Source organism: Scatophagus argus, chromosome 8 (assembly GCF_020382885.2).
Source record: "Scatophagus argus isolate fScaArg1 chromosome 8, fScaArg1.pri, whole genome shotgun sequence".
NCBI lineage: Eukaryota > Metazoa > Chordata > Actinopteri > Scatophagidae > Scatophagus > Scatophagus argus.
Genome location: NC_058500.1, coordinates 51,428 through 74,529, shown reverse-complemented (window position 1 = coordinate 74,529; position 23,102 = coordinate 51,428). Strand labels below are relative to the sequence as shown.

At 42.2% G+C, this 23,102-nt stretch overlaps 1 protein-coding gene across 1 annotated transcript; it reads right to left on the bottom strand.

The window, feature by feature from the left end:
* Positions 1–1,347: 1,347 nt before the first annotated feature.
* grm6a (glutamate receptor, metabotropic 6a) lies at positions 1,348–22,295 on the bottom strand. Its single transcript, XM_046396370.1, has 16 exons — positions 21,898–22,295; positions 20,327–20,956; positions 16,333–16,549; positions 15,393–15,528; positions 15,109–15,263; positions 14,873–15,013; positions 14,568–14,768; positions 10,865–11,004; positions 10,534–10,656; positions 8,857–9,121; positions 6,717–6,952; positions 6,464–6,625; positions 6,087–6,236; positions 3,609–3,749; positions 3,381–3,493; positions 1,348–1,467 (listed from the first exon to the last, which is right to left on the bottom strand). The coding sequence occupies exons 2-15, from the start codon at positions 20,909–20,911 to the stop codon at positions 3,407–3,409; spliced, it is 2,739 nt and encodes a 912-aa protein (XP_046252326.1). The 5' UTR covers positions 20,912–20,956; positions 21,898–22,295; the 3' UTR covers positions 1,348–1,467; positions 3,381–3,406.
* Between the last annotated feature and the right edge of the window lie 807 nt (positions 22,296–23,102).

Below are 23,102 nucleotides of genomic sequence, written 5' to 3'. Positions count from 1 at the left end.
AATATAAAGGATAATAACAATAAAAAATATAAGAAATATAAACATATAAACATAAGCATAAAATAGCATCTACCTATCTAGAGCTCAACTACAAAGCTCTGCATAAATAATGATTTCTCCTTGAATGGCCTGTTGGAAAAAAGACTTTCTAATTTGGATGTTTGAGTTTAATTTAGACCCAGTGCACTCACCTGCTGCTCACCTTCTTTGTGGGAGAATCTCCCAGAGTGTGAAACGCTTCTTACTCACATTCAGTTCAATTCAGTTTATTTATATAGCGCCAAATCAGAACAAAGGTTGTCTCATGACACTTTCCAATTAGAGCAGGTCGAGATGGCTCGATTCTGGGCCAAAGCTGTGCCAAAGTTGATCAAACTGCTGAGTCACATGACACAACTCCCAAAATAAATCTGCTCATAACATATACATAATGGTCGCTAAACAGAAAGCTGCTTCCTACTGTGCCCGATGGATCAAAATTTGTTTGAAGAGTTTTTGTCTGGAAACTGCAATATTTATCTCTCGATGGTTTACCTGTCCTTCCAGGTGAGTCCTGTTGTCTCAGGTGTCCATGTTGGATGGGTGAACTGATGGAGAACCTCATTCCCTCTCACCTCAAGTTGGTCAGCTGATGTACGATGTGAACATTAGACTGTATGCTGCTGTTAACAAGCCCGGTGGTTCAGTGGTTAGCATGTCACCTTACAACAAGAACATTTCAGTTCTCCCTGTCTGTGTGGGTCTCATCTCAGTGCTCAGGTTTCCTCCACCTCAGAATCCCGTAAGCTAACAAGTGAAATTTTTCGGCAGGTGTTGCTGTTACGCACTGCTCCCAGCAAGAGAATAGATTTCTGTTCCTGTGACAGTAAACCTGTTTTGATTTATTGGATATTTGTTTTTATCTGAGTTTCAGAATGAAATGAAAACTGTGATCAATCACAAATCTGTTACGGAATCAGTTACACAGGACTTAAATGGATTTATTAGAAATATGCAGGTCATAGAGTGACAGAACATTGGTGACATATTGTGATTTCATGTTTCAGTGGCTTAATTTTTACAATAAAAACTTCAGCCAATGATTTCAGTGCTTCAAAATTTTGACAGTTGACAAAAAGTTCTCTTGTGTTATTTGTTCATTTTCATCAAAAAACACACCAGACTGTGGCTCTGAAAAAAGAACACGCTGAAACCAGGATTTGGTGTATGTGTACAGTTTTGATGGTTCAGTTTTCTGACAACAACACTGAATATGTGAATGTCTGAGCTTCACCTGAACGCACCACTCAGAGACACCAACAAAAAAGAAAACCTCAGAAGGGTACACATGACACCCAACTTCTTGCCTGTACCACAAAGTTCCAAAGTGTTGTTATCATTGTGTGTGTGTGTGAGTTCGTGTTGGGGAGGCATGTGATGATGATGATGATGTCATCAGGCTCTCGGCAGGGATTGGTCAGCAGCTGCCTGAGAAGACAGAATGAGAACATCAGTGAGGGGTAGGTGCCTTGCTCAAGAGAACCTGAGCAGCAGCTGTTATTAGTCATCAGTAAAGTGTTGGCATTAATTGGGTGAGATGCGGTGATGTTGCAGCAAGGCTCAGATGATGAACAACACAACATGATAACAACAGCTCTGACTGTTAACTAAAACACTCACAGAGCTTATCATAATCACATGTTGTGTTCTGATAGGAGATGTGAGGTACTGATATGTGTGTATATTTATTGATAATGTGCTAAAATGTGAAGGACCTTCAGGCAAAATCAGTATTAGATTAGAAGAACTTTGAGTTCCCCTCAGGTCCATTTTTTATTGTGCAGGGAACAGTCCTCTCCAACTGTCAGTCTGATGTGTTAATGCCTTGCTCATGGGCACAAAGCAGCTCAGCTGTTAACATCAATATGAATCTTTAACAAGCATCTGAAATATTCAGCAGTTCCTTCATAAATATCTGCAGCAGCTTCCAGGTGTCAGGAATCATCTCCACTGTGTTCAATGCATTCGTTAGCTCCACCCATTGGCCATTTAAAAACAAAACCCCTGTGTGTCAACCATCACACCAAGGAGAAGAAAAACACAACCACTATGATGATAAAAAAGAGCTATCATCTATTTATCCTTCAGCTGTTCTACCTTTCCAATGCATCCTGGGAAATGTAGGTCATCCTTCAGACACAAGTCTGCCTAGAGGTTGGAGAAGCGGCTTGTGATCGGAGGGTCGCCGGTTCAATTCCCCCACTGGACGGGCAGGAAAAATTTGGGTGTGGTGGAGTGATTAATGCAACAAATGCCCCCCCCCCCCTTCATTAGCCGGCTGATGTGCCCTTGAGCAAGGCACTTAATCCCCCAATATGCTCCCCGGGCGCTTGATGCTGCCCACTGCTCCTGTGTGTGTTTCACTGCATGTAATTTGCTGGGTGTTGCATGTGTGTGTTCAACTAAGGATGGGTCAAATGCAGAAGACGAATTCAGTGTGTGTGTGTAAAAATATATATACTGTCAATAAAGCTGATTCTTCTTGTTCAAATCTTGGTTTTCCAGGTGAGTTTGCTAACGTCTGTGAATTGGCAGTCAACACAAATTACAGCTGAGCCTGCACTTTGACATATACAGTATAAAAATGGCAGATATCTCTCTATTGCCTCCCACTGTACAAAGTAAAACCATATCTTAGATACGATAGATCAATAGATAGATAGATAGATACTTTATTGATCCCGAGGGGAATTCAAAGAAAATCAAGAGATACAAGTGCTGCCATCTTGCTCTGGTGATGCGATTTGGAGCCAGAGTCTGTGCAGTAGTGATCGTGAGGTGTAGCCATGGTAGGAAGTTCCGACCACACACCCATCTGAGCCAATCAGGAGCAGCACTCAGCTGTCTCGCAAGTTTCAGCCCCTTTTTATGGCATCAAAAAACGAATTAAAACCAAATTGATCAGAAAACTTAACACTAGAACAAACATCAGTGTGATAAGAACTACCTGAAGTGACAGAAAACATCTTTGGGAAAAATTCATTGACGTGTTTTTAATTTGGCTCATGTTCCATCAGCTAACATGAGGGGGCTTATGAGCTGCCAACAAGGGCTGTCTCAGTCTTTGTGGTGTTACTTGTGTGGTGTACTTGAATATACAAATGTTACATAAAGGAGGACACGGTGATCTTGAATGTGTTTGAGTGTGGCCCAATGGGGTTATGGGATGAGGTCATGTGAAAGGGGGCATGAGGAGGAGTTCAAGGAATTTGAGTTGAAATAAAATAAAGTGCTACTGATGTTAGGACACAGTTCATCCCTTGCTTACTTCTTTTAAAAATAGAAGATACGACAACTTGTTGAACTGTGTATAGTCTACATGTAGTGTGTAGTTTCAGTACCTGTAATTTGTAGTATGACTGCAGTGTTACTGCGATCTGTCTGGTTCAATCTTTGTCTCTCCATTCTGTTTTTCATTTGATTTTTGAGATAATCTGGCAGCCTGGACAACAGCCTAAAACACAGAAAAACAGCAACTTTCAGGGAATACAGCAACACAGCAACAAACTGAAGAGGCAACACAGCAACACTCAAGCAGCAAACCAAATGGAGTAAAGCTGTGTTCAGACCTTGAAGCTTCTCTTCCTCTTCTGGACGTTCTGTTCAGGGTGTAAAATGATGACATAAACTTTCGGCAGGTAGAGCATCCCGAGAGAGACGAATGCGCTGAGAGACATGGACACAGTCAGTGTGGCTGTCTGGATGAACATCTGTAGAGACAGGAAGATGGAGACGTCCACTCCTTAGCTCGTGATCTCCAGCATATTCTCAGTAACCATTTAGACCTCCTCAAGAACCACATGAACCAACTACAGAAGAACATTCTCAGTGATGACAAGAACTAATTTAAGACTTTTAGAACATTCTTACATATCTCCTGCACATCCACAAAGACCACTAGAACTTTCCTCAAGGACAACCAAAACCACTGAATGATCCTCTTGAACCTTTTCAGTGACCACAGGACCCCGTAAAGAACCAATATAAACACTCACATCCCTCAAACTACTTTATCTATAACCATCTGTAACCTTCTCACTGGTCTCCAGGATCCCCAAAACCTACAGGGTAATCAACGACATTAGGGATCACAGTAACCTCATCACCACAAGATCTTCTGTACAACACACACACACGCACACACAGAGTTAATCCTCCTGCAGCTGTGTGACTGTGTGCATTTGTTCTGTCACACACAAAAGGACATTTACACACACAGAAGAACATCTACATTTAATTTTACACATATTTTTCTATTTGATTATATTATTATTTTAGTTATTTTGAACACATGGGTTTTCACAAGAAACAGCAGCAGGATTTCCCATGTCATAATGGTCCTGGGCTCAAACAAGGCACATGTGAACAACAGCTTTGTATTTTCTGTTGAATCCATTTTCCTTTCTGTTTTCAGATGAAAATGTTGGACGGATTTCTGTCCTTTTATCTGTTTGTTGAAGCTCTCTGTAACTTAGTTTAAACCGAGTTATTATTCTACTGTTACGCCCTGTGTTGGTTTATAATCTGTCCAGCTGTTCCATTTTGGGTCTAATTTTACTGTCGTTTATCTCTCTTAGCTGCATTAAAGTCTCATTGTCTCTCCCTGAACTCACACTGAACTGACAACAGAAAAAGCAGCTTTCGTTTTGATGATCACATCACAGTTTACTTGTTTCTCCTCAGAGGAAACTGAACTTAATCAGGTTTACTTGTCAGTCCAACTCGAGTGGAAATCGAGGAGAGGCGGACAATGAAAATTAGTGTTCAGACACTGTAGTTTCAGAGAAATCACAAAGTTCTCACTTTCAGACTGTTTCAATGATGTGTTGTTGTTGACCTGTTTAATTAACCTCAGAAAACCGTGGAGGACATCACTAGCTATAGGGAACCAGAATCCCCCACAATCTGGAGAACCATCAAGTCACAAATAATCTGGTAAACTAACTTTGCCTGACTTGTATGTGCATCTGGGCAGATTAGGGGAAATGAGAAGATCAGGCGAAACTATAGGGACAGACATTACTGAAGGTGAGGAGGTCATAGCTGCATCTTGAATAATCTTAAAGTGCTGGTAAAATGAGTGTTGGTAATAGAGAAAATTCACATGAACTCTGCTACAAGTTGGAACAACAACTCTGAAACTTCCAACCCCACACATGCACAACATGTTTTATTCACATCCACTCTTCTATGTCACAGCGTGGCGAGGTATTGTCTTGTTTTGGGTTTATGTCTCCTCTCGTTTCAGGTCACTTGCCCTTCCTCATGTGTCTTTCGTTTGATTGTCTCCCTGATTACTCAATTGTATCCACCTGTTCCTCATTACCTTCATGTGTTCAAATAGTCTGCATTTCCCTTGTCTTGTGCCAGTGTGTTTCGTCCGAGTACGTTCACCCCAGCCTTTCCTCAGCCACAGCTTTGTTTTGCCCTCTAACAGAGTGAATTTTTGTTGTAACTTTCATTGTGTAGGTTAGCTTAGTTTAGGATATCTTGATAGACTTGTGTTTCTTTTTCCTCCGTAGGAGTGATTTTGGTTTCCTTTTTAGATTATATATTTTCTCAGTTAGGTATTCCTCGTCTAAGAGTGATTTTTCATTCTTTGTTATTTTTCCTAGTATAGTTCTTGCCTCCTTTTGGAGTGATTTTTAGTTCTTTAGATCAGAAGCTCTTTTCCTTACTTATTTTCCTAGCTTTTTGTTTTTATCTCCTTCGAGATATATAAGGTTTCATAGTGGAGTGTCTCTTACCAGAGGAGACACACTTTAGCCGTAATTTTTATAGCTTTTGGGTTATTTTCACTCTGTCTTGGGGAAGTCATTAATAAAGTCTGTGCTTATCCTGACCTGCTCCATGTCTGAGTCCTGCCTGAGTCTGAACCTTACATTCTACATCTCTGATCTTGACATCCATTTAATCTCATTTTACAAACTAATTTATGTTTTGCAAATAATTTTTTTTTGTTGTTTCTCTCTTTATTTGCTGTGACTCCTCCCATGACAACTAGTCTATCCTGATTTTAGTTTGTCCAAGTTTGTCCTGGTTCTCACCTTCTCAGTAGACTGAGCTGTACCAAAGAATATTGGCACAAAGGCGAGCCAGATGATGCAGGTGGTGTACATGGTAAAACCAATCGGCTTGGCTTCATTAAACGTCTCTGGAACACCTCGACTCTTCACCGCGTACACCGTACACGTTACCTAGCAACAGGAACTATACAGGTTACCAAGCAACAGGAACAATACACATTATCTAGCAACACTTGATTAATACGTGTTACGTGTCAAAATGACATGAGTAGGGAGGTTTACACAAATCAGGGGCAGAAAACAGATCACCTATTTTTTTCTGAATCAGTTTTTGTAAGAGCTGCTATCAATAACAGACTAATAAGAGATCAATGAAGGACCAGTACTGAATATGTTACCATGAGCACAATGCTGTAGCTGAGGCAGCAGATGATTGAGAGATCAGACATGTCACACTTCAGGATGCCTCGAGCCAGGTTAGGGTTTGGGGGGCGGAGCTCTTCATAATCGATAATGGTGTGAGGAGGGACAACGGCGAACCACACAAACACACCGAGGACCTGACACACACACACATACAAAGATAAATCTGACTCAGGGGACAGGCTGCTGAAACAGAAGCAGGAAGTGGTCTAACATCTGTACTCTCACCTGGACACAGATGAGGACGAAGGTGATAATGAGCTGGGAGGTGGGGCTGATGAACTTTGGTGGGGTCACCGACCTCTTGCCTTGTTCAAAGATGCGATAGATGCGGTTGGTTTTGGTCAACATGGCTGAGTAGGTGATGGCCATGCCCAGACCCAGCAGGAGGCGCCGAAATGCACAAACCACCACACCTGGCTCCGCAATCATCAGGAAGGTGATCAGGTAGATCAGGAAGATACCTGCGGAGACCATATGTTAGGATTGCATTTCTGTGTTTTCCTTTTTTTCAGTTTTTCTCTCTCTCCCCTTCCCTTCTCCTTTGTGTGTGCTTGTGTGAGTGCTGATCATTACCTGTCCAATCCGGAGTGGAGCTGGGTGGAACTGAGAAGCTCTCCAGTCATCCTCTGACCTGCACATCTGCACCTCATCAACTCCCATCTGCTCTCCACCGTCAGCCTACCCGGCTCTACCTCTCCACCTTCACCAGATTATTGCTATACTTCTAGTGGTATTTAGCGAGGCTCTTTGTTCTTTTGGCTGTTCACTGCATGATTTACCACTCTAACTTTTTATCTCTTCTGTCCAGGTTCACTGCTCACTTCTGCCCACTCAGTCCACTTGTCCAGCTCCACTCCGGTTCCCTGTACCTGTTTTGTGTGAGAATGAAGTGCCACAAAGTCTCTGGAAGACAGCCTGTTAAATTGGGACTTTGTGTCAGACCACATGCACTCACCTGCTGTCCGGACCCAATGGTCAGCTGAGTTCATTCTTGCCTGTCATCCTGATTTGAACATTTTGAAACCTAATCAGTAAAGAGTAGGTTGCTCTTTTCATTCTTGTCCTCATCTGCTAATTGGAGTCAATTTGTGTAAACTAACCCTAACAGCATAATAAGTATAATAATATTTTTTTTAAATAAAATAAATAATAAGCAGTGGAAAACAAAGTGAAAGTTTTTCTCTATCACTCAAACAGCACACTGAAGAAATCCACTTTTTTTTTCCAGACTGCTGTCTTGTTTCAACCATAAGTGGGAACACTTAAACATAACATAATTCTCAGTGTCATATTCAGATTTTATATTCTTGAATGTTTTGGTCTAGTCCATGCCTCGTCAGCCTGATGTATTTCATGGAGAAACACATACAAGACTCTACTGTACATCAAAAACTTCTTCCACTCAGCCTTTGAACTGTTAGAAGGTGCAACAATGGTCAGCAAAGTGGATCTCAGTGATGCTCACCATTCTTAGGGAAGGGGTTTCATCATGTTGGGGGTCAGGATTTAAGTGCCCCTGCAGGCAGGAACATTTGTAGAATGTGCAGTATTTGTTTATTTAATAAGATATCCATTAGCTGCTGCCTGTCTACTACAAGGTGATAAAACCAACATGACACACTCTACACATCTACTTCAAATAAAACAATATAACTGGAAAATAGAAATATTTAATACAAAATAGACCACATTCTGTCATGCTCATGGTGGGAAGTTCAAATGCATACCTTTCTTCCAGGTTCCAAATTGTATAAATGTAATCTCACAAACTGTTGATAAGCAACTGAAAAAATAATGGAAACTGAAAATCCTCAGGGACATCAGGCCATATTTTAGGGTAACATTTTTGATAACCCATTAGCTACAGTTAGACAACAGCTAATGTGTATTACGTACAATAAAGCATAATTAAATCCTGAAAAATCAGTGCACTTGGACTCAGCAGGATTATCAGGATTTAAAGACCTATTTTGCAACAATTCCAGTCCTTACACTTTCAATCCAGCTGTTTATAGTGGTTTATAGTTTATAGTGGAAACCCCTACACCCCAGATTTTGGAATTGTTGCAGTCCTTTCTCAAGTCAAATCTTGTTGACTGAAACAGGGTGAGGTCAACATGCAGATTGATGCAACATCAGCAGTAATGTGGAGCTGATCCTGAAGGCGCATCTCTGGATACAAGAATGAATCCTTGTTCCAGTCTGCAGTGGTGGTCCATGTGTCTGGCAAAGACTGAAAGAATGAGATGGTGGAGAACCACTGCTCCTTCATGTTGAAAGGAGGTTTTACTGCTACAGCCTGATGATGTACTGAACTACATGTGTAGCAATACTAGGCTGTCTACCTGTGGGCAGTGGTACTCACCTGTCAGAAGTACATAGCTGAGCTCCCTTCCTGATGCCCTGACAATAGGCGTGTCATTGAAACGAATGAAGGTGATCATCACAGCGATGGTTGCTAGGATACCTAGCATGGCAAGGGAGGCGGGCACTAGGGCCCAGGGGGAGTTCCACTCCAGTTTGATGATTGGGGTTGGGTGACAGGTGGTTCTGTTTGGGGCAGGGCGCATGTCTGACGGACACGTCTCACAGGTAAACTCATCAAGCTGGTACTGATACCCATCACAGAGCTGCAGACAGGCAGACCCACAGACAGTTAGAGAGAGAGACAGAGACAAGTTAGAGTCAGACAGATCAATGAGAGAAAAGTCAGAGAAAGAGAGAGACAGACATTTCACCCAATTTCAAGTTTACTATTTGTGTCTAAAATACTATATACATATATGGACTCTGTTTTGGGCCCACTTGTGTTTATTATTTACTTTTTCCTGCTTGGCCATATCTTTAGGAAATTTGGCATTCAATTTCACTGCTGTGTGGATGACACCCAGCTCTATCTATTCAGGCCTACTTCTGTTCTCTCACCCACTTCCCTGCCCAACTGTTTACTGGTATTCAAATCCTGGTTCTTTATCAAACTGATAAAACAGAGGTTGTCCTCGAAAGCACTAAATCTACTTTAGCTAAAAATTGGTTTTGTATGACTACTGAAAATTTCACAGTTCTCTCGTCCTTTAAGACTGAGACGGAGTGGCTTCCTGGGCAGCATCATCTACACCAGGCATGTCAAACTGGTCCACAGGAGGCCCGATGTGGCTGCAGGTTTTTGTGCCAACCAACCAAGAGCACACTGTTTGACCAATCAACTGTCTGAAGATGGAGATCAGTTGATTAAATGAGTCAAGTCTGGTGTGCTGCTACTTGGTTGGAAAGAAAACCTGCAGCCACACCGGCCCTCCTGTGGACCAGTTTGACATGCCTGATCTACACGATGCTTACTGAAAACAGCACAACTAATCTCATTCACATCTCGTATTGACTGTTGAAGTTTATGAGGACACTCAAGTATCCTCAGCTGCTTTTGTCATGACCAGAACTCCGTACAGAGAACATGCCACTTCTACTGTGAAACTCCACAGTTAAATATTGTATTATTTCAAGATTCTGCTTCTCACCTTTGAGGCCTTTCATAACCATCTCACACTCTCATAACCTTTTCTGCCATCCAAATCAAGACTGAGCCTTCAGTCATGCTGCCCCCACCTTTGGAACTTTGACCCTCAAGACACCTCACCTCTTTGTAGTAACATTCATATTAGGTTTTGCACTAATGGTGATGATTTTATGCTTAGTTATTGCATAAATGTATCAATAAATATTGTAAATTCTGTTTTATCCTGTTTTGATGCACTACTGATCGCTTTTGCAGATTTTAAGGTGTCCTTGAGTACTTTGAAAGGTGCCTATGAATAAAATGCATCAGATCAATATTTGGAGAGAAAAGTATGTCAGAAAGAGAGACAGGTCAGACAGAGACAAGTCAGACTATAGATTAAAAGCTTATCAAAAAGACAAAAACAACCGAAATGGACTGGAAAACGTTGCCAACTGATCGCTGAAACATACGTTCCGTTCAGATGTTGTGTGTAGTTTATTATTATTAGATGTATTTCAGTGTTGTAGAGGAGGGTGATGGTTCTACCTCACAGTGCCAGCAGCAGGGAACCCCTTTCACCATCTTCTTCCTCTCTCCTGGTTTACAGGGGAAACTACAGATGGAGTCTGGAACTGATTTATCTCCTCCAGACCACTGCATCTCTTCCAACTGTCAGACAAGTAGAAAGAGAGAGAGTGAAAGCCGAGTGGAGGGGGGCAGAGACAGGTGAGAGACAGCTGGGAAAAGAGCGACACAGACAGAGAGAGACAGACAAGTATACACAGAGACATGGGTAGAGAGACAGGAATATGTAGAAAGAAAACCAGCAAATGGTGTTTAACATCTCATCTTTCTGTCGGTCCAATCAGCTTCTTACGTTTAGTCTCAAATTATTGGTCCACTGGCCAATGACACGATAACCAGGATGGCTGTGATTGGTCATCTGAAACTGGAAGATGTCGTAGCGACCAGGAGCATCTCCATTCTCATTGAACAAAACAGTTGTCCCTGCACTTCCTGTAGGACAAACAAAGACACCGACAGGTCACACAGAGATAGACAGACAGGTCACACAAAGAGGCAGACAGTTCATACACAGAGAGAGACAGACAGGTCACACAGAAAGAGACAGACAAGTCACACAGAGAGAGACAGACAGGTCACATACTGAGAGACAGACAGGTAACACACAAAGAGACAGAGAAGAGGAAAGAAAAAAGGAGGTGTCGATGGTCCAGTCCTGTGCAGGTCCCAGCTGACTCTGACTGAAACCTGATCCTTTCAGACAGTTTGAGCTGCTGTCTGACCTGGTCAAGACCAAGAGATAAACCCTGTTAAAACTAGCTGAAGATCCACACAGATAGAACATCAGGTTCATTATCTATGACTTTATTAACCTCAAACAGGGCTGAGGACAGACTGAAGAAGACTGAAGATTCAGTTTCTTACATCCATCAGTGACTTACAGTTTAACAACCAGTTCAAATGTTTCATTTTTTAGAATAAAAACAGCAGGAACAAAGATGTTCTCTTCTTCTTACTCCTCAAAGTGTTTTCAGCAGCTGTTCAGTTTAATTATTAACACACAGTAACACACACACACATACACAGTGAGACGTTGAGTCCTCAGAGGAAACATGTGAAGTGCATTAACTTATTTTTAACTTTAACTGCTATTATCTCTGAATGAAAAAGCCGCTGTGAACAGCAAACTGCTGCTTAGAGCACACAGAACATAGAGAACACACAGAAAACACAGAATACAATACAGAACAACAGCTGCAGCAGCTGTTCATAAATCTATTGTATATAACGTACTCAGTGACCATTGATCAGTTTCAAATTTGTTACCAAATCAGATGACACCAGTCACAGGCCACAGACCACAGTGTCCAATCAGATATTATCAAGAAGTCACCTGTAGCAGATCCATCATAACATCTAAAGTCCTGTTGAAATGAATATCAAGCTTCCTTGAGACAGGACAGGCACATGGGACATGAGGCTGGGAGGGATTTGATTTGAACACTGAAAAGTCAGCATGTAGTGATGCTGTACACTGGTGGGACCACGGTATTCATCAGGGAGAGACAAAGCTTGAATACTCCAGGTAGACAAAGTCCCCATCTTTCTAAAACTGAAGACAGGCCAAGGGGTGCAACCAGGGTGTTCACACACCAACACCTACAGCAGAACTCACTTCTACGGAGCTGATTCTTAAATATTCACATGAGGATGCATGCAGAGAAAGACAGACAGACAGACCTGTGGGCAGACAGGAAGATTTTGTGGCGTGCAACTCTGGAAGCTACAGATTAAATCCTCTTGGATTTCCAACAGCTGCAGCTTCTCATCTTTATAAAATATGGATTCGAAGTTGAACAGGATGAAGCGGCTGCAGTTTGTTTGTGCTGCTCTGAAAGTCTCTATTCAGTTTCTGTCTGAACTTTAAACTGACAGAATAACATTTCTGAAGACTCTCAAGATCTTGTTTAAACAATCTGCACTGCATGGTCTGAAGTGTGTTTAGGGCATGTCCGACTGCCTGTTGCTGTGGAAGGTATGTTGTCCTTGGCTAGCTGACCCCGTGCTTCCACCATCTCTGTCACATCCACCATCCCATCAATAGCTCCACTTGGCAGCATATGAGCAAATGCAACAATACTGAATGGAGGAGGAAGAGCATTTCTGTTGCTTTCTGTATGAAATACTGACTAATGTTTATATGATAATGTTGAGTCAGTGTGTACCTGACTACCTAAATTAATTACACCAAATACACAAAGAGGAGTTTTACATAAAAACCTAATTAAGATTAACAACAACAACAACAACACAGTTCAAACAAACAGGAGAATTAAATGTGAACTGGTAAACATTTGATCTCTATCATTTAAAGCTGTACTGGTAAATGAATTAATATTAGATTATAATACAGATTTATTTTGTCTAACTGAAACCTGGCTTCGGGCCAGAAGATTATGTCATCTTAAATGAACCCACTCCCCCCAGTCATATTCATACTCAGATTCCTCGAGACACCGAGTAGGTGAGGAGGTGGAGTTGCAGCCATTTTTGACCCTAAAGCCTAAAGCCAACTACCATTCATTTGAAAGCCTTATTCTTAGTTTTCCTCATCCAACCTGGAAAACAGTACAACCAGTTTTTATTGTTGTAGTGTACCGTTCCTGGCTCGCATGAATTTTTATCTGAATTCTCAGTTTCTATCAAGTTCATCCACCCATTTTCTATACTGCTTATCCATCAGGGTCGCAGGGGACTGCAGCCTATCCCAGCTGACTCCGGGCGAGAGGCAGGTTCACCCTGGACTGGTCCCCAGTCAATCACAGGGCTAACACACAGACAACCACACACACTCACACCTCGGGGCAAAGTGGAGCAGCCAGTTAACCTCATGTGCTTGTTTTTGGATTGTGGAAGGAAGCCGGAGAAAACCTACACATAACACGCAAACTCTGCACAGAAGGGCCCAGACTGGGATTTGAACCTGGAACCCTCTTGCTGTGAGGCAACAGTGCTGACCATCGCACCACCATGCGACCATTTGGAAGTCTCGTCCTTAAAACAAATAAAGTAATTATTGTGGGTGATTTTAATGTGGACAATAACAATGATAGCATTTGTGGAGCATTTATATCTTTATTAGATTCAGTTGGCTTCTGTCAAAACGACTCGTTTTAATCACATGCTCGACCTTGTTCTAACATATGGCATTGAAATTGAATATTTAATAATCTTCCCATAAAATCCTTTCTTATCTGACCATTCTTTAGTTCAGTTCAATTCAATTTATTTCTATAGTGTCAAATCACAACAGTTTTAATAACTTTTCAGTTTTTATCACCTGACTACAAACTACTAAAAATTCTTATGCTAGATGTCTATCTCATAGTGCTTTGGCAACATTTAAGGAAGTGATTCCATTGGATTTAGTTCAATATCACAAATCTAAAAGGGACTCTCATGTTAAGATAGGATATTCATCTAGTGTGCTATTCTTCCACTGACCTTCACTGGTCTCCATATCTAAACCATCAACTCGTTTCAGTCCTTTAAAGTCAGTAGCTGTTGTCAAACCTCTCCCTAAAAAGCCTACTCTTAATTCAGAGTTTTTAGTTAACTAACCTTATATCGCCAATCAGCTTTGTGATTTCCTACTTAACGATAGCTTAACCTTCCAGTGATGTTTTATTACTGGGGCAGCGCTGGTCAAAGAGAAAAATGACTTGTTGTATCAGATGAGGGTCTTGTCTTATTACAGTTCTGTCGTGGGTCTGATCCAAGGTTTCTGCCCGTTAAAAGGTAGTTTTTCCTCACCTCAGTGTTTGATTGAGACTTACTGTATTTGGAAAGAGATAACTTTCACTGTAACTGTGCCAAGTGTCAATGAAAAAGAGCTGTAATACAGCAGTTTTCAGCCAGCCTCTGTTACCTCTCATGTCTCAGTTAAAGGAGAACTGTTGTTGTGTGTAGACTTGAGCCCAACCAAATCTAGCTGCTACCATCACACCACCTGCACTCTGACTGGAGCTCCCACGCTTTTTGGTGTGTTTTCTTACCATTGAAGTTGACAGCTCTGATATAGTGAAGCAGCAAGCGCCCCTCCACAGGGTCCATGTTGCTGCAGACTCCGGAGCTGCCGGGACACAAATCCTGGTGCATGCTGTGCAGAGCATAAGCGACAGCATAAACGGCATCAATCACAAACTGAACCTTCCCCTCCTGCTCGTAGGAGGAGTCCTGACCAATCCTCTCGTCACCTGCAGGGACACAAGGTGTACAATCATATGAGAGTGTGTTTGTCTTGACTGGCAGATGTACCCCCTACACCCCTTCCATGTCCCACTTTGAGGTGTGAACGTGCCTGTACATTTTTTCTTGTCAGGGTCCAGTCTGATTCCAGGTCGGGTCAGTTTACACCGGAAGTCATCCTCCCAGAACTCATTGAACCAAATGTTTCTGCGGTTGTTCTCCAGAGAACGAGACGTGAAGTACTGATCAAAGCCTGTAAAACACACACACAAACACAAGGAGAAACACACATTAAAACACACATGCACACAAACACACAGCTTGAGATGCTTTTGTATTTTCTTTCACCGTCTATCGAAGCCCGTTTAGGTAGGATGGTGACGGCACCCTCAGCAACATCCTCCAGCTCTGTGATTGGTGAACTCTTTGCTCCCCAGCTGTCGGACCCCACAAACAGGAAATGACCTGTCAGGTTAGCACGCTTTGCTGCCTCGAGGACACGCCTACCAGGAAGAGATGGGAGGAGTCAGGGTGGAGTCATGTGACCATACAAGTCAAAACCTATGACAGGAGTGTGGATCAGGAGCTGAGGAGCTGATCTGTGGTCAGTTTTTTGTTGTTTGTGTCTTTACTTGATATCGTCTTCATTGGCGAAGATGATCACTCCTCTGGCGTTACTTGTCTCCATGAGGCGTTTGATGATCTTGTCAAACTCTCCGGCTGTTGGCTCACGTGGAATCTTAACCGACTGAGCGATACAAACCCCACCTGACAGAGAGACAGACAGGTACAGAGTGAGACAGACAGGTTGACTGAGAGGCAGTCAGTTTCATATCACATCTAGCAGGGGTTAAACAGACAGAGAGAGAAAGACAGACAGAGAGCTTTCAAACCTTTATTGTCAGGATATTTCTTACATACACCGAAATTCTGCAGTGAAACACACAGGAACAGTGGGCTGCCACTATCAGGCGCCCAGGGAGAAACTGGGGGGGGTTAAGTGCCTTGCTCAAGGGCACATCAGCCTACTAATGGAGGGGGGATTGGATTAATCGCTCCACCACACCCAATTTTTCTTTCCTGTCAGTCCCAGCGGGGCAGCATCGAACGAGCGACCCTCTGGTCACAAGCTGCTTCTCTGACCTCTCGGCCACAGCTGGCCTCAGACAGACAGACACAGAGAGACAGAGAGAGAGAGATACAGACAGACAGAGACAGATAGACAAAGACAGAGACAGACAGACAGACAAAGACAAAGACACAGATACAGACAAGACAGACACACAGATAGACAGAGAGAGAGAGACAGACACACAGACAGATAGGCAAAGACACAGACAAGACAGACAGACAGACATACAGACAAAAACACACAGACAGAGATTGACAGACAGACAGCATTAATCTGATTTTGGACCTGTGAAGTTGTCCATATAAAAATGAATGGATTTTTGGGACATTTTTAATCAAGAGAAAACTTCAAATCTCTTTATGAAAGGTCAGCATGAAAATCCAGGGCAGAATGAAGAAAGTCAATAGAATAAAACAGAACAAAGAAGAACCATGACAAACCTGCCTCTCTGGAGATCTGCATGAAGGCGTCCACTCCGCTCTCTCCGTAGTTTCCCTCTGAGGCAAGCGTGGACACGTAGTTCCAGCCTAGAGCTTTGACAATGTCCAGCATGGCCTGAGCCTGGTACGAGTCCGGAGGAACCACCCGAGAGAAAAAGTCGTACCGGTTATTATCGCTGAGCTCTGGTGCTGTCGAGGCATAGCTCACCTGAGGGATCTGAACAACAGACCAACAACACTTTATTTTTTTTCACATTACATTACATTACATTACATTGTATTTGGCAGACGCTTTTTAAACCCAAAGCGACTTACATGTTGACAAGGTTACAAAATTATTTGCATATACGCTCAGGGTCCAGTTTATTAGGAACACCTGACGAAAAGAGATGTAGTCATTCTTGTAATTACCACTCCTTCATGTAATAGATTGTTACAGAGAGGCAAAATAACAGAGCTGAACAATCTTCATTATTTATGTTCACTCTCATGCTGCTTAAGAAAAGCAAAATTGATGTCCTCACTTTTCAAAAATCCTCTATGAAAATGCTGGGCAACATGACAGAGATAAGGAACACACACAAACTCACTTCACTGTTGGGGAAATAAAACACTTATAAACCCGAATCACTAATGAAAAAGTCAGCTGTTCTCCATCTGCGGACATGACTTTTATGGCATTGAGTCTGAAATGTGTCCCCGAAAGTTACAACCCCCCCAGCCCAACACACACACACTCACAGAGGATTAGTGTTGTGTAACAGCCTGAGCTGAATGTGTGTCACAGCCTCAATAAACTGAATAATAATCACATTAACACACATCACTGTGTGTGCGCAGATTAATGAAGGACTCCACATTAACGAGCTCCTAAAAGCAGACCTTATTATGACAGTCATCATCATCATCATCATCATCATCATCATCATCATCATGATGCTTCAGTGGAGCGAAACAAACCTGAACATCAGCTCTGTGTGTTCAGGTTTCAGGTTTGATGTTCTCTGAACAGAATCAACTGAATCTGACTCAAACAGAAAAATCATCTGACAGTCTGAAATGTCAAACAACAACCTTCTGACATCACAACCCTCACTCAGTGATTGGTCAGTTGTGAGGTGATGGGTAAAGTGAACAGGTGTGAATCAGGAGAGGAGCTAAAACAGCAGATCTGCATGTGATGGATTCATTGTGAGTGACATCACATTGCATGAGGAACACCTGCAGTCACTTCAGACACACCTGCTCCAGGTGTCTTCCAGCTATGTCCAGGTGCGCTCCCAGTTTGATCTCAGATTCTCCACCTGTCTGAAACGGATCACTTCTGTATCAGCCAAAATCACCATGGAAATGTAGACTAAAATATTGTTATGATGCATCTTTGTGGCTTGTTGCTTCCGCTGTCTGATTTTAATAAATGACAGTTAAAATAATTTAATAATCTGATGAAAACACACACACACAATAACACGCACAGTCATTAAAAGCTTTCATTAGAGACAGTCAGTCATCCAGACACAAACGGTCTCTTTAAAACATTAATCCAGCAACCAGACTACTTCATCCACTCACTGTCTGTCTCTCTGGCTGTCTGTCTATCACGAAAGTTCCCCCAGGGATCAATAAAGTATTTTTTATTCTGAATCTTTGTGTTGACTAATCTGTCTGTCTGCTAACCTGTCTGTGTGTGTGTTGTGTCCTCTGCCCTGAGTTTAGATTAGCTTGACTCTGCACAAGAAACTGAATTTAGGAAAGTACAAACTGTGTGTAGCAGAAGGAAGGATTTAATCACAGATACAAAAATCAACTGGAACAGAGTGTTGTTACATTGTTCTGTCTGAACAGTTTGCTCCACTTCAGATCCTCCACTAAAGTGGAAAGAAATCCAGACTGAACCTGAGAACAACAGCAGTTCTTCAGTTCAACTCTGATTTGTGTTGATTAGAGCTTGTGTCCAGTTCACTTTGAAGTGCTGGTCAGATGCTTCATTATTTATACAGTAAACCTGACCAGTCAGGTAGTGTATGCAGAACCACCATCTGTCAGGTTTATTCCATATTGGTACATAACCACAGATCAATGAACTGACAAACAAATGTGATACCAGCTCAATACATTACATGCCAGTGACCATGTTCCCAGCAACCAGCCAACAACCAATGGATTGAAGAGCCAGCTGGGTTTATATTCAGTGCTAAGTCCCCTAGAGGAGTCAATATGTCCTTCATGATGTAACTTGGACCTCCTTCCAGCTAAATGTTTTAATGATCACTGGGAATCTCTAAGATCAGTAATGTTGAATATTAATTAAAAATGTATTGATCGCTTACAACTGGTGCTAGTTTTAAGATCCCTATGGTTTAATCTCAACTTAATCCAGAATAGTTTCTAACCTTCCACTTGTTTCAAAGTTGTTGAAAGAGTTCAGCAATATCTTTAACTTTTCAGGGCCTGTCAGTCTGAAACTGCACTTAACAAGGTGTCACACTGACATGTTTAGCATTGTGCAGATTCAGAGTTGGCCTCTGGGTGTCTCCTACTTGACCTCAGTGCAGACCTGTTTGGTTCTGGTCTGATGCAAGTTAAAACCTTATAAAAGAATGCTGGATGTTAAATATTGGGTCTGATGTACCCAATATTTAACATCCAGCATTCTTTTATGTTCTATATATGTTCTTACATGTATAGTTCTATGCTTTTCTCTTCATATCTTCCACTTCCACTTCTTGGTCAAATTAAACAGTTAGAGAATAAATTCTCCATCTCTGTCCTAATCTGTGTCTCTGCACCTGCCAGCCACTGTCTCCAGTCACCTGACTTTCCCTGCCCACCTGTTTGCACTGTTCCTCATCAGACCTGCAGACATTCAAGCAGCTCATTCCCATCACACTTGTTTTGTTCTGTGCCTTTGTGTTTGTGTTTGTTAGTTTATGTCTTCAGAAACATGGAAATCCTAGTTAGATATTAGTTCATTTCCCAGCAATTATCTTTAGCGTGACCACATGAATCTGTCAGTGGTATATGGATGGTATATGGACTGTGACACATGTCACATGTATCTCGAGTCTAAGCTGTACAAAGCTTCAGACACATGAGACATTGATGAACAGTCATGCGTTCTGTCGTCACATTGATGAACGCTCCTGTCATCTTCATCTTATCTGTGAATATTTCTGAAACTGGACTACATGAGGTTTAAAGTGACGTTTTGAATTTTGGCTGCATATTCAAAGTCTTTGTGTTTTTGACAGCATTTCACTGACTTTAAATTTCCACATGCTGAAGCATAAATGCTTTTTAAAAAATTAAAACAGATGTCTAAACATTTACAGTCAGTTTGAACTTAATTTAATAACATAATTTTATTCCCACCAGCCTCCAACTGAATACATTTAAAAAATCTGATATCACAGGATTCCAGCAGGAGTCTATCACCCAGGGAAGTTTAGTAACTGATGAATAAAATGTAAAAGTGCTGTGTTTTTAGATAAACATCAGATTTGGTTTGAACTGGAGGCTGTGCTTTTTATTTTCTCGTCGCCATGGAGAATCATCTCATCAGAGCTCCACTGATGATGGATTTTTCAAACCAGGGTTCAGAGTGTTTTTACCTGTTATGTCTGTCTATGTACCTTTCTGCTTCTTCCCAGGTTTGTCTGTCTACTTCTAAGCAACTGTTTATCATCAATAAACCATCCTGCCGCCTGCCGAGACTGTCTGCATTTGGGTCCAACTGTGACTCGCTCAGTCTAGTTATCTCTGGGACACAACTCTCCCTCTTTCTCTGCCACAGGACCTCATCCAAACTTCTGGATCTGGATCATCACACTTCAGGAGACACAGCTTCTCCTCTCTCTAGCTCTAGTTTCTCTGTGTAAGTACACTCCCAACGCCATCCATGTCTGCAGGTTTCCAGGTCTGAGGATGGTTTATCTGTCTTTGTACATTAACGGGTGTATTACCTGTTTATTAATTGTATGGCTATGGGATTTACCTCAAACAGCCTCAGTATGTTGGCCACCATGATGGACACGGAGCTGGCCGATGCCCCAATCACACCCACCACCCTCTCTGGTTTCCGGATTATGGGCGGTTCTCCATTGGAGCAGCGGATGTCAGATGTGTCTTTCTGGATCAGCGCCTGAACGAATGTGAGCGACTGTTCCAGGGCGTAGGTGTCTCTGGAGCAGGTGTCCAGGATTCGAGCACCCAGCGTGATGTTGGGCAGCAGCTCGGAATCACTGTTGATCTGGTCCAGAGCATACAACATTGCCTCCATACGGTGGATGCCCTTCTCCTTCTTCAGCTCTCCACAGGGCAGTCCGTGGGGGCCACGGGCATGGATGGGGAACAGCCCCCCCAGGGTGATGTCACCAGGTATCTTTATGGAGTGTGGGTGGAAGTGCTGATGGGAGGCGCCCACCTGAAACACCTCTCCACCAATCCAGAGCAAAAAAGACAGCAGGAGGCGGGACTGCAGGAATGACTGACAAGATGTTTGTCCAACCCAGAAGGAGACAAAAAAACGATGATGGTGATGGAGGAAGAAGGAGAAAGGGCTGAGACCTGATAATGTCATACTGAAGTGATGTTCAGGGGAGGGTATTCATTCTGCTGTGGACACCTGAGGAGACATCAATCAATCAGTCAATCAGTAAGTGAGTCAGTCAGTCAGTCAGTGGGGAGCTTGATTTCAGGGCATCAGGTTGTCAGTGACATTGCACCAGAGCGAGCAGCTGATTGGTTGAGAAGCAGGCTGTCTTGACATCTGATTCAAACCATAGAAAAGTCTCTAAACATCACTGATCTCAGGTCAGCTGCTCAAACCAACTGAATCAAGTCACTGCTACACAAACTCTCACTCTTAGAAACTTTTAAAATAAAATACCCCTTTTACATGTGTTTTACCACAGACTTTTTATAAAGAACAAACCCTAAACAAACAGCTTGAAACATTAAACACACAATATGAACAGAAAATGTTCAATACTGACAAAAACACAAGAACCAACCAACTTATGTGACAAACACAAATAAAATCAAAACAAAACTCAACTAAAAGCCTTATTTTCATTATTGATTCATCTGCAGTTTATTAATCAATTAATATTTGGCTAAATGATTCAGTTCGATTTCTATAAATGAATTGACTTTACAGAGAAATTATTTACATTATTTTACATGATTCCACATATGAATTTTAACATTTTTACAAACTGATGTTCACTGATTCCTCTGAGCTCTCTGACATATTGTACAGGTGACTGATTGATCTGATGATTTGCAAAAAAAATAAACAAACAAACAAAAACCACCAAAACCAAGCAAACAAACAAACAAAAAACATCGGATAATTCTAATAAATAAACTCACCAAATTCATTTACATTAATTAAAAACAGCTAACAGTTTTTCATCAGATGAAAATATTCAATAATTCATCTTCGGCAGTAACATCACCGTTTACACCAGGTTCTTTGAGCCGCCCTGGTTCCACTGGGATACAGCCGCTGTTAAACTGGTATCGGTCTGTTTGTGTGTCTCAGAGAATCAGAGCGGAACCTACCGGAGCGGGACGTCGTCTCCTCCCGATGTGAAGGCTGTCCTGAAGCCGTTCGGCTGTGGTAAAACCTCCGCTGTGAGTCCGTCAGATGGGAAACTCCGCTTCACCTGCTGCTGCTCCTCCAATCAGCGGAGGACTACAACGGCCTGTCTCTCTCCGTGTCTGTCTGTCTCCTTCTGACTGTCTCTGTCTCTAATTAAAACACGTTGCTGTGTGTGCGTGTGCCTACAGACTCGTCTGTCTTTTCAGTTCTGTCATTTCACTCAGAGTCAATCCTCATAGTCAGATAAAATCTCTGATCATCAGTCTGTTCAGTCATTGGTTCAGTGACCTCTACTGGCCACTAACCTGTCTGTCTATTTACCTGTCAGTATGTTTACCTGTGGAGACAAATGTTCAGTGTTCACCTCCAGGGGCCCATTTCAGAAGGCAGCTTTATTGAAAACTGAGTAAGTTAAGCCTGAAATGAAGGAAACTACATAACTGTTAACTCAACTCAACTGTTAACTTCGACCCTGAGTCATTTCCTCATTCATTCAGTCACGTTTCAGTGGAGAACAACCGAGTAATTATTAAGATGTGATTTTGAGGCCCACACTGCTTGCTTGTCTCGCCCCGATGACTCCTTAGTTGAGCGGCACCGTTTTTCTTCCTTGGTTTCGGCTCATCTCCTGTGCCTGTCAGAGGTGGAGGTCCTCCACCCGTTTTCCAGGGCTTTGCCCTGCTTCTGTTGGCTGAGTAGAAGTCAAACGTCACTTTCCTCAGCTCCGATTAATGAAACAGAAGAGGACATCATGTTGAAGCTGCTGCACACTGAAATAACCACTGAATGATGTTTACTTTGTTTAACGTGTCAGATGTTATCACAGTGAGGTGATAACCCCCCAGAAGACCACAAACAGGAGGCCCCTGATTCTCATTGACCGTTGCCATGGTGAATCGTAGTATCGGGGCTCCAGTCATGATGTCTAGTCTAGTCTAGATGTCTATAGTCGTGGTGATTAACTCAGAGTCAACCTGCTCAGAGCTGATTGGACCGACTCAGATCAGCTGTTTTCCATCAGAGTTCATGGTTTGACTCAGTTTGTTGAACTTCCTTCTCTAAATGGGCCCCAGATGTTTAAATTCACTTTGATTCTGACTCACTCACACAAATGAGAACATCTGTTGTGGAAATAGCAGCCTGTAAGTCTCATTGGTTTGAAGTT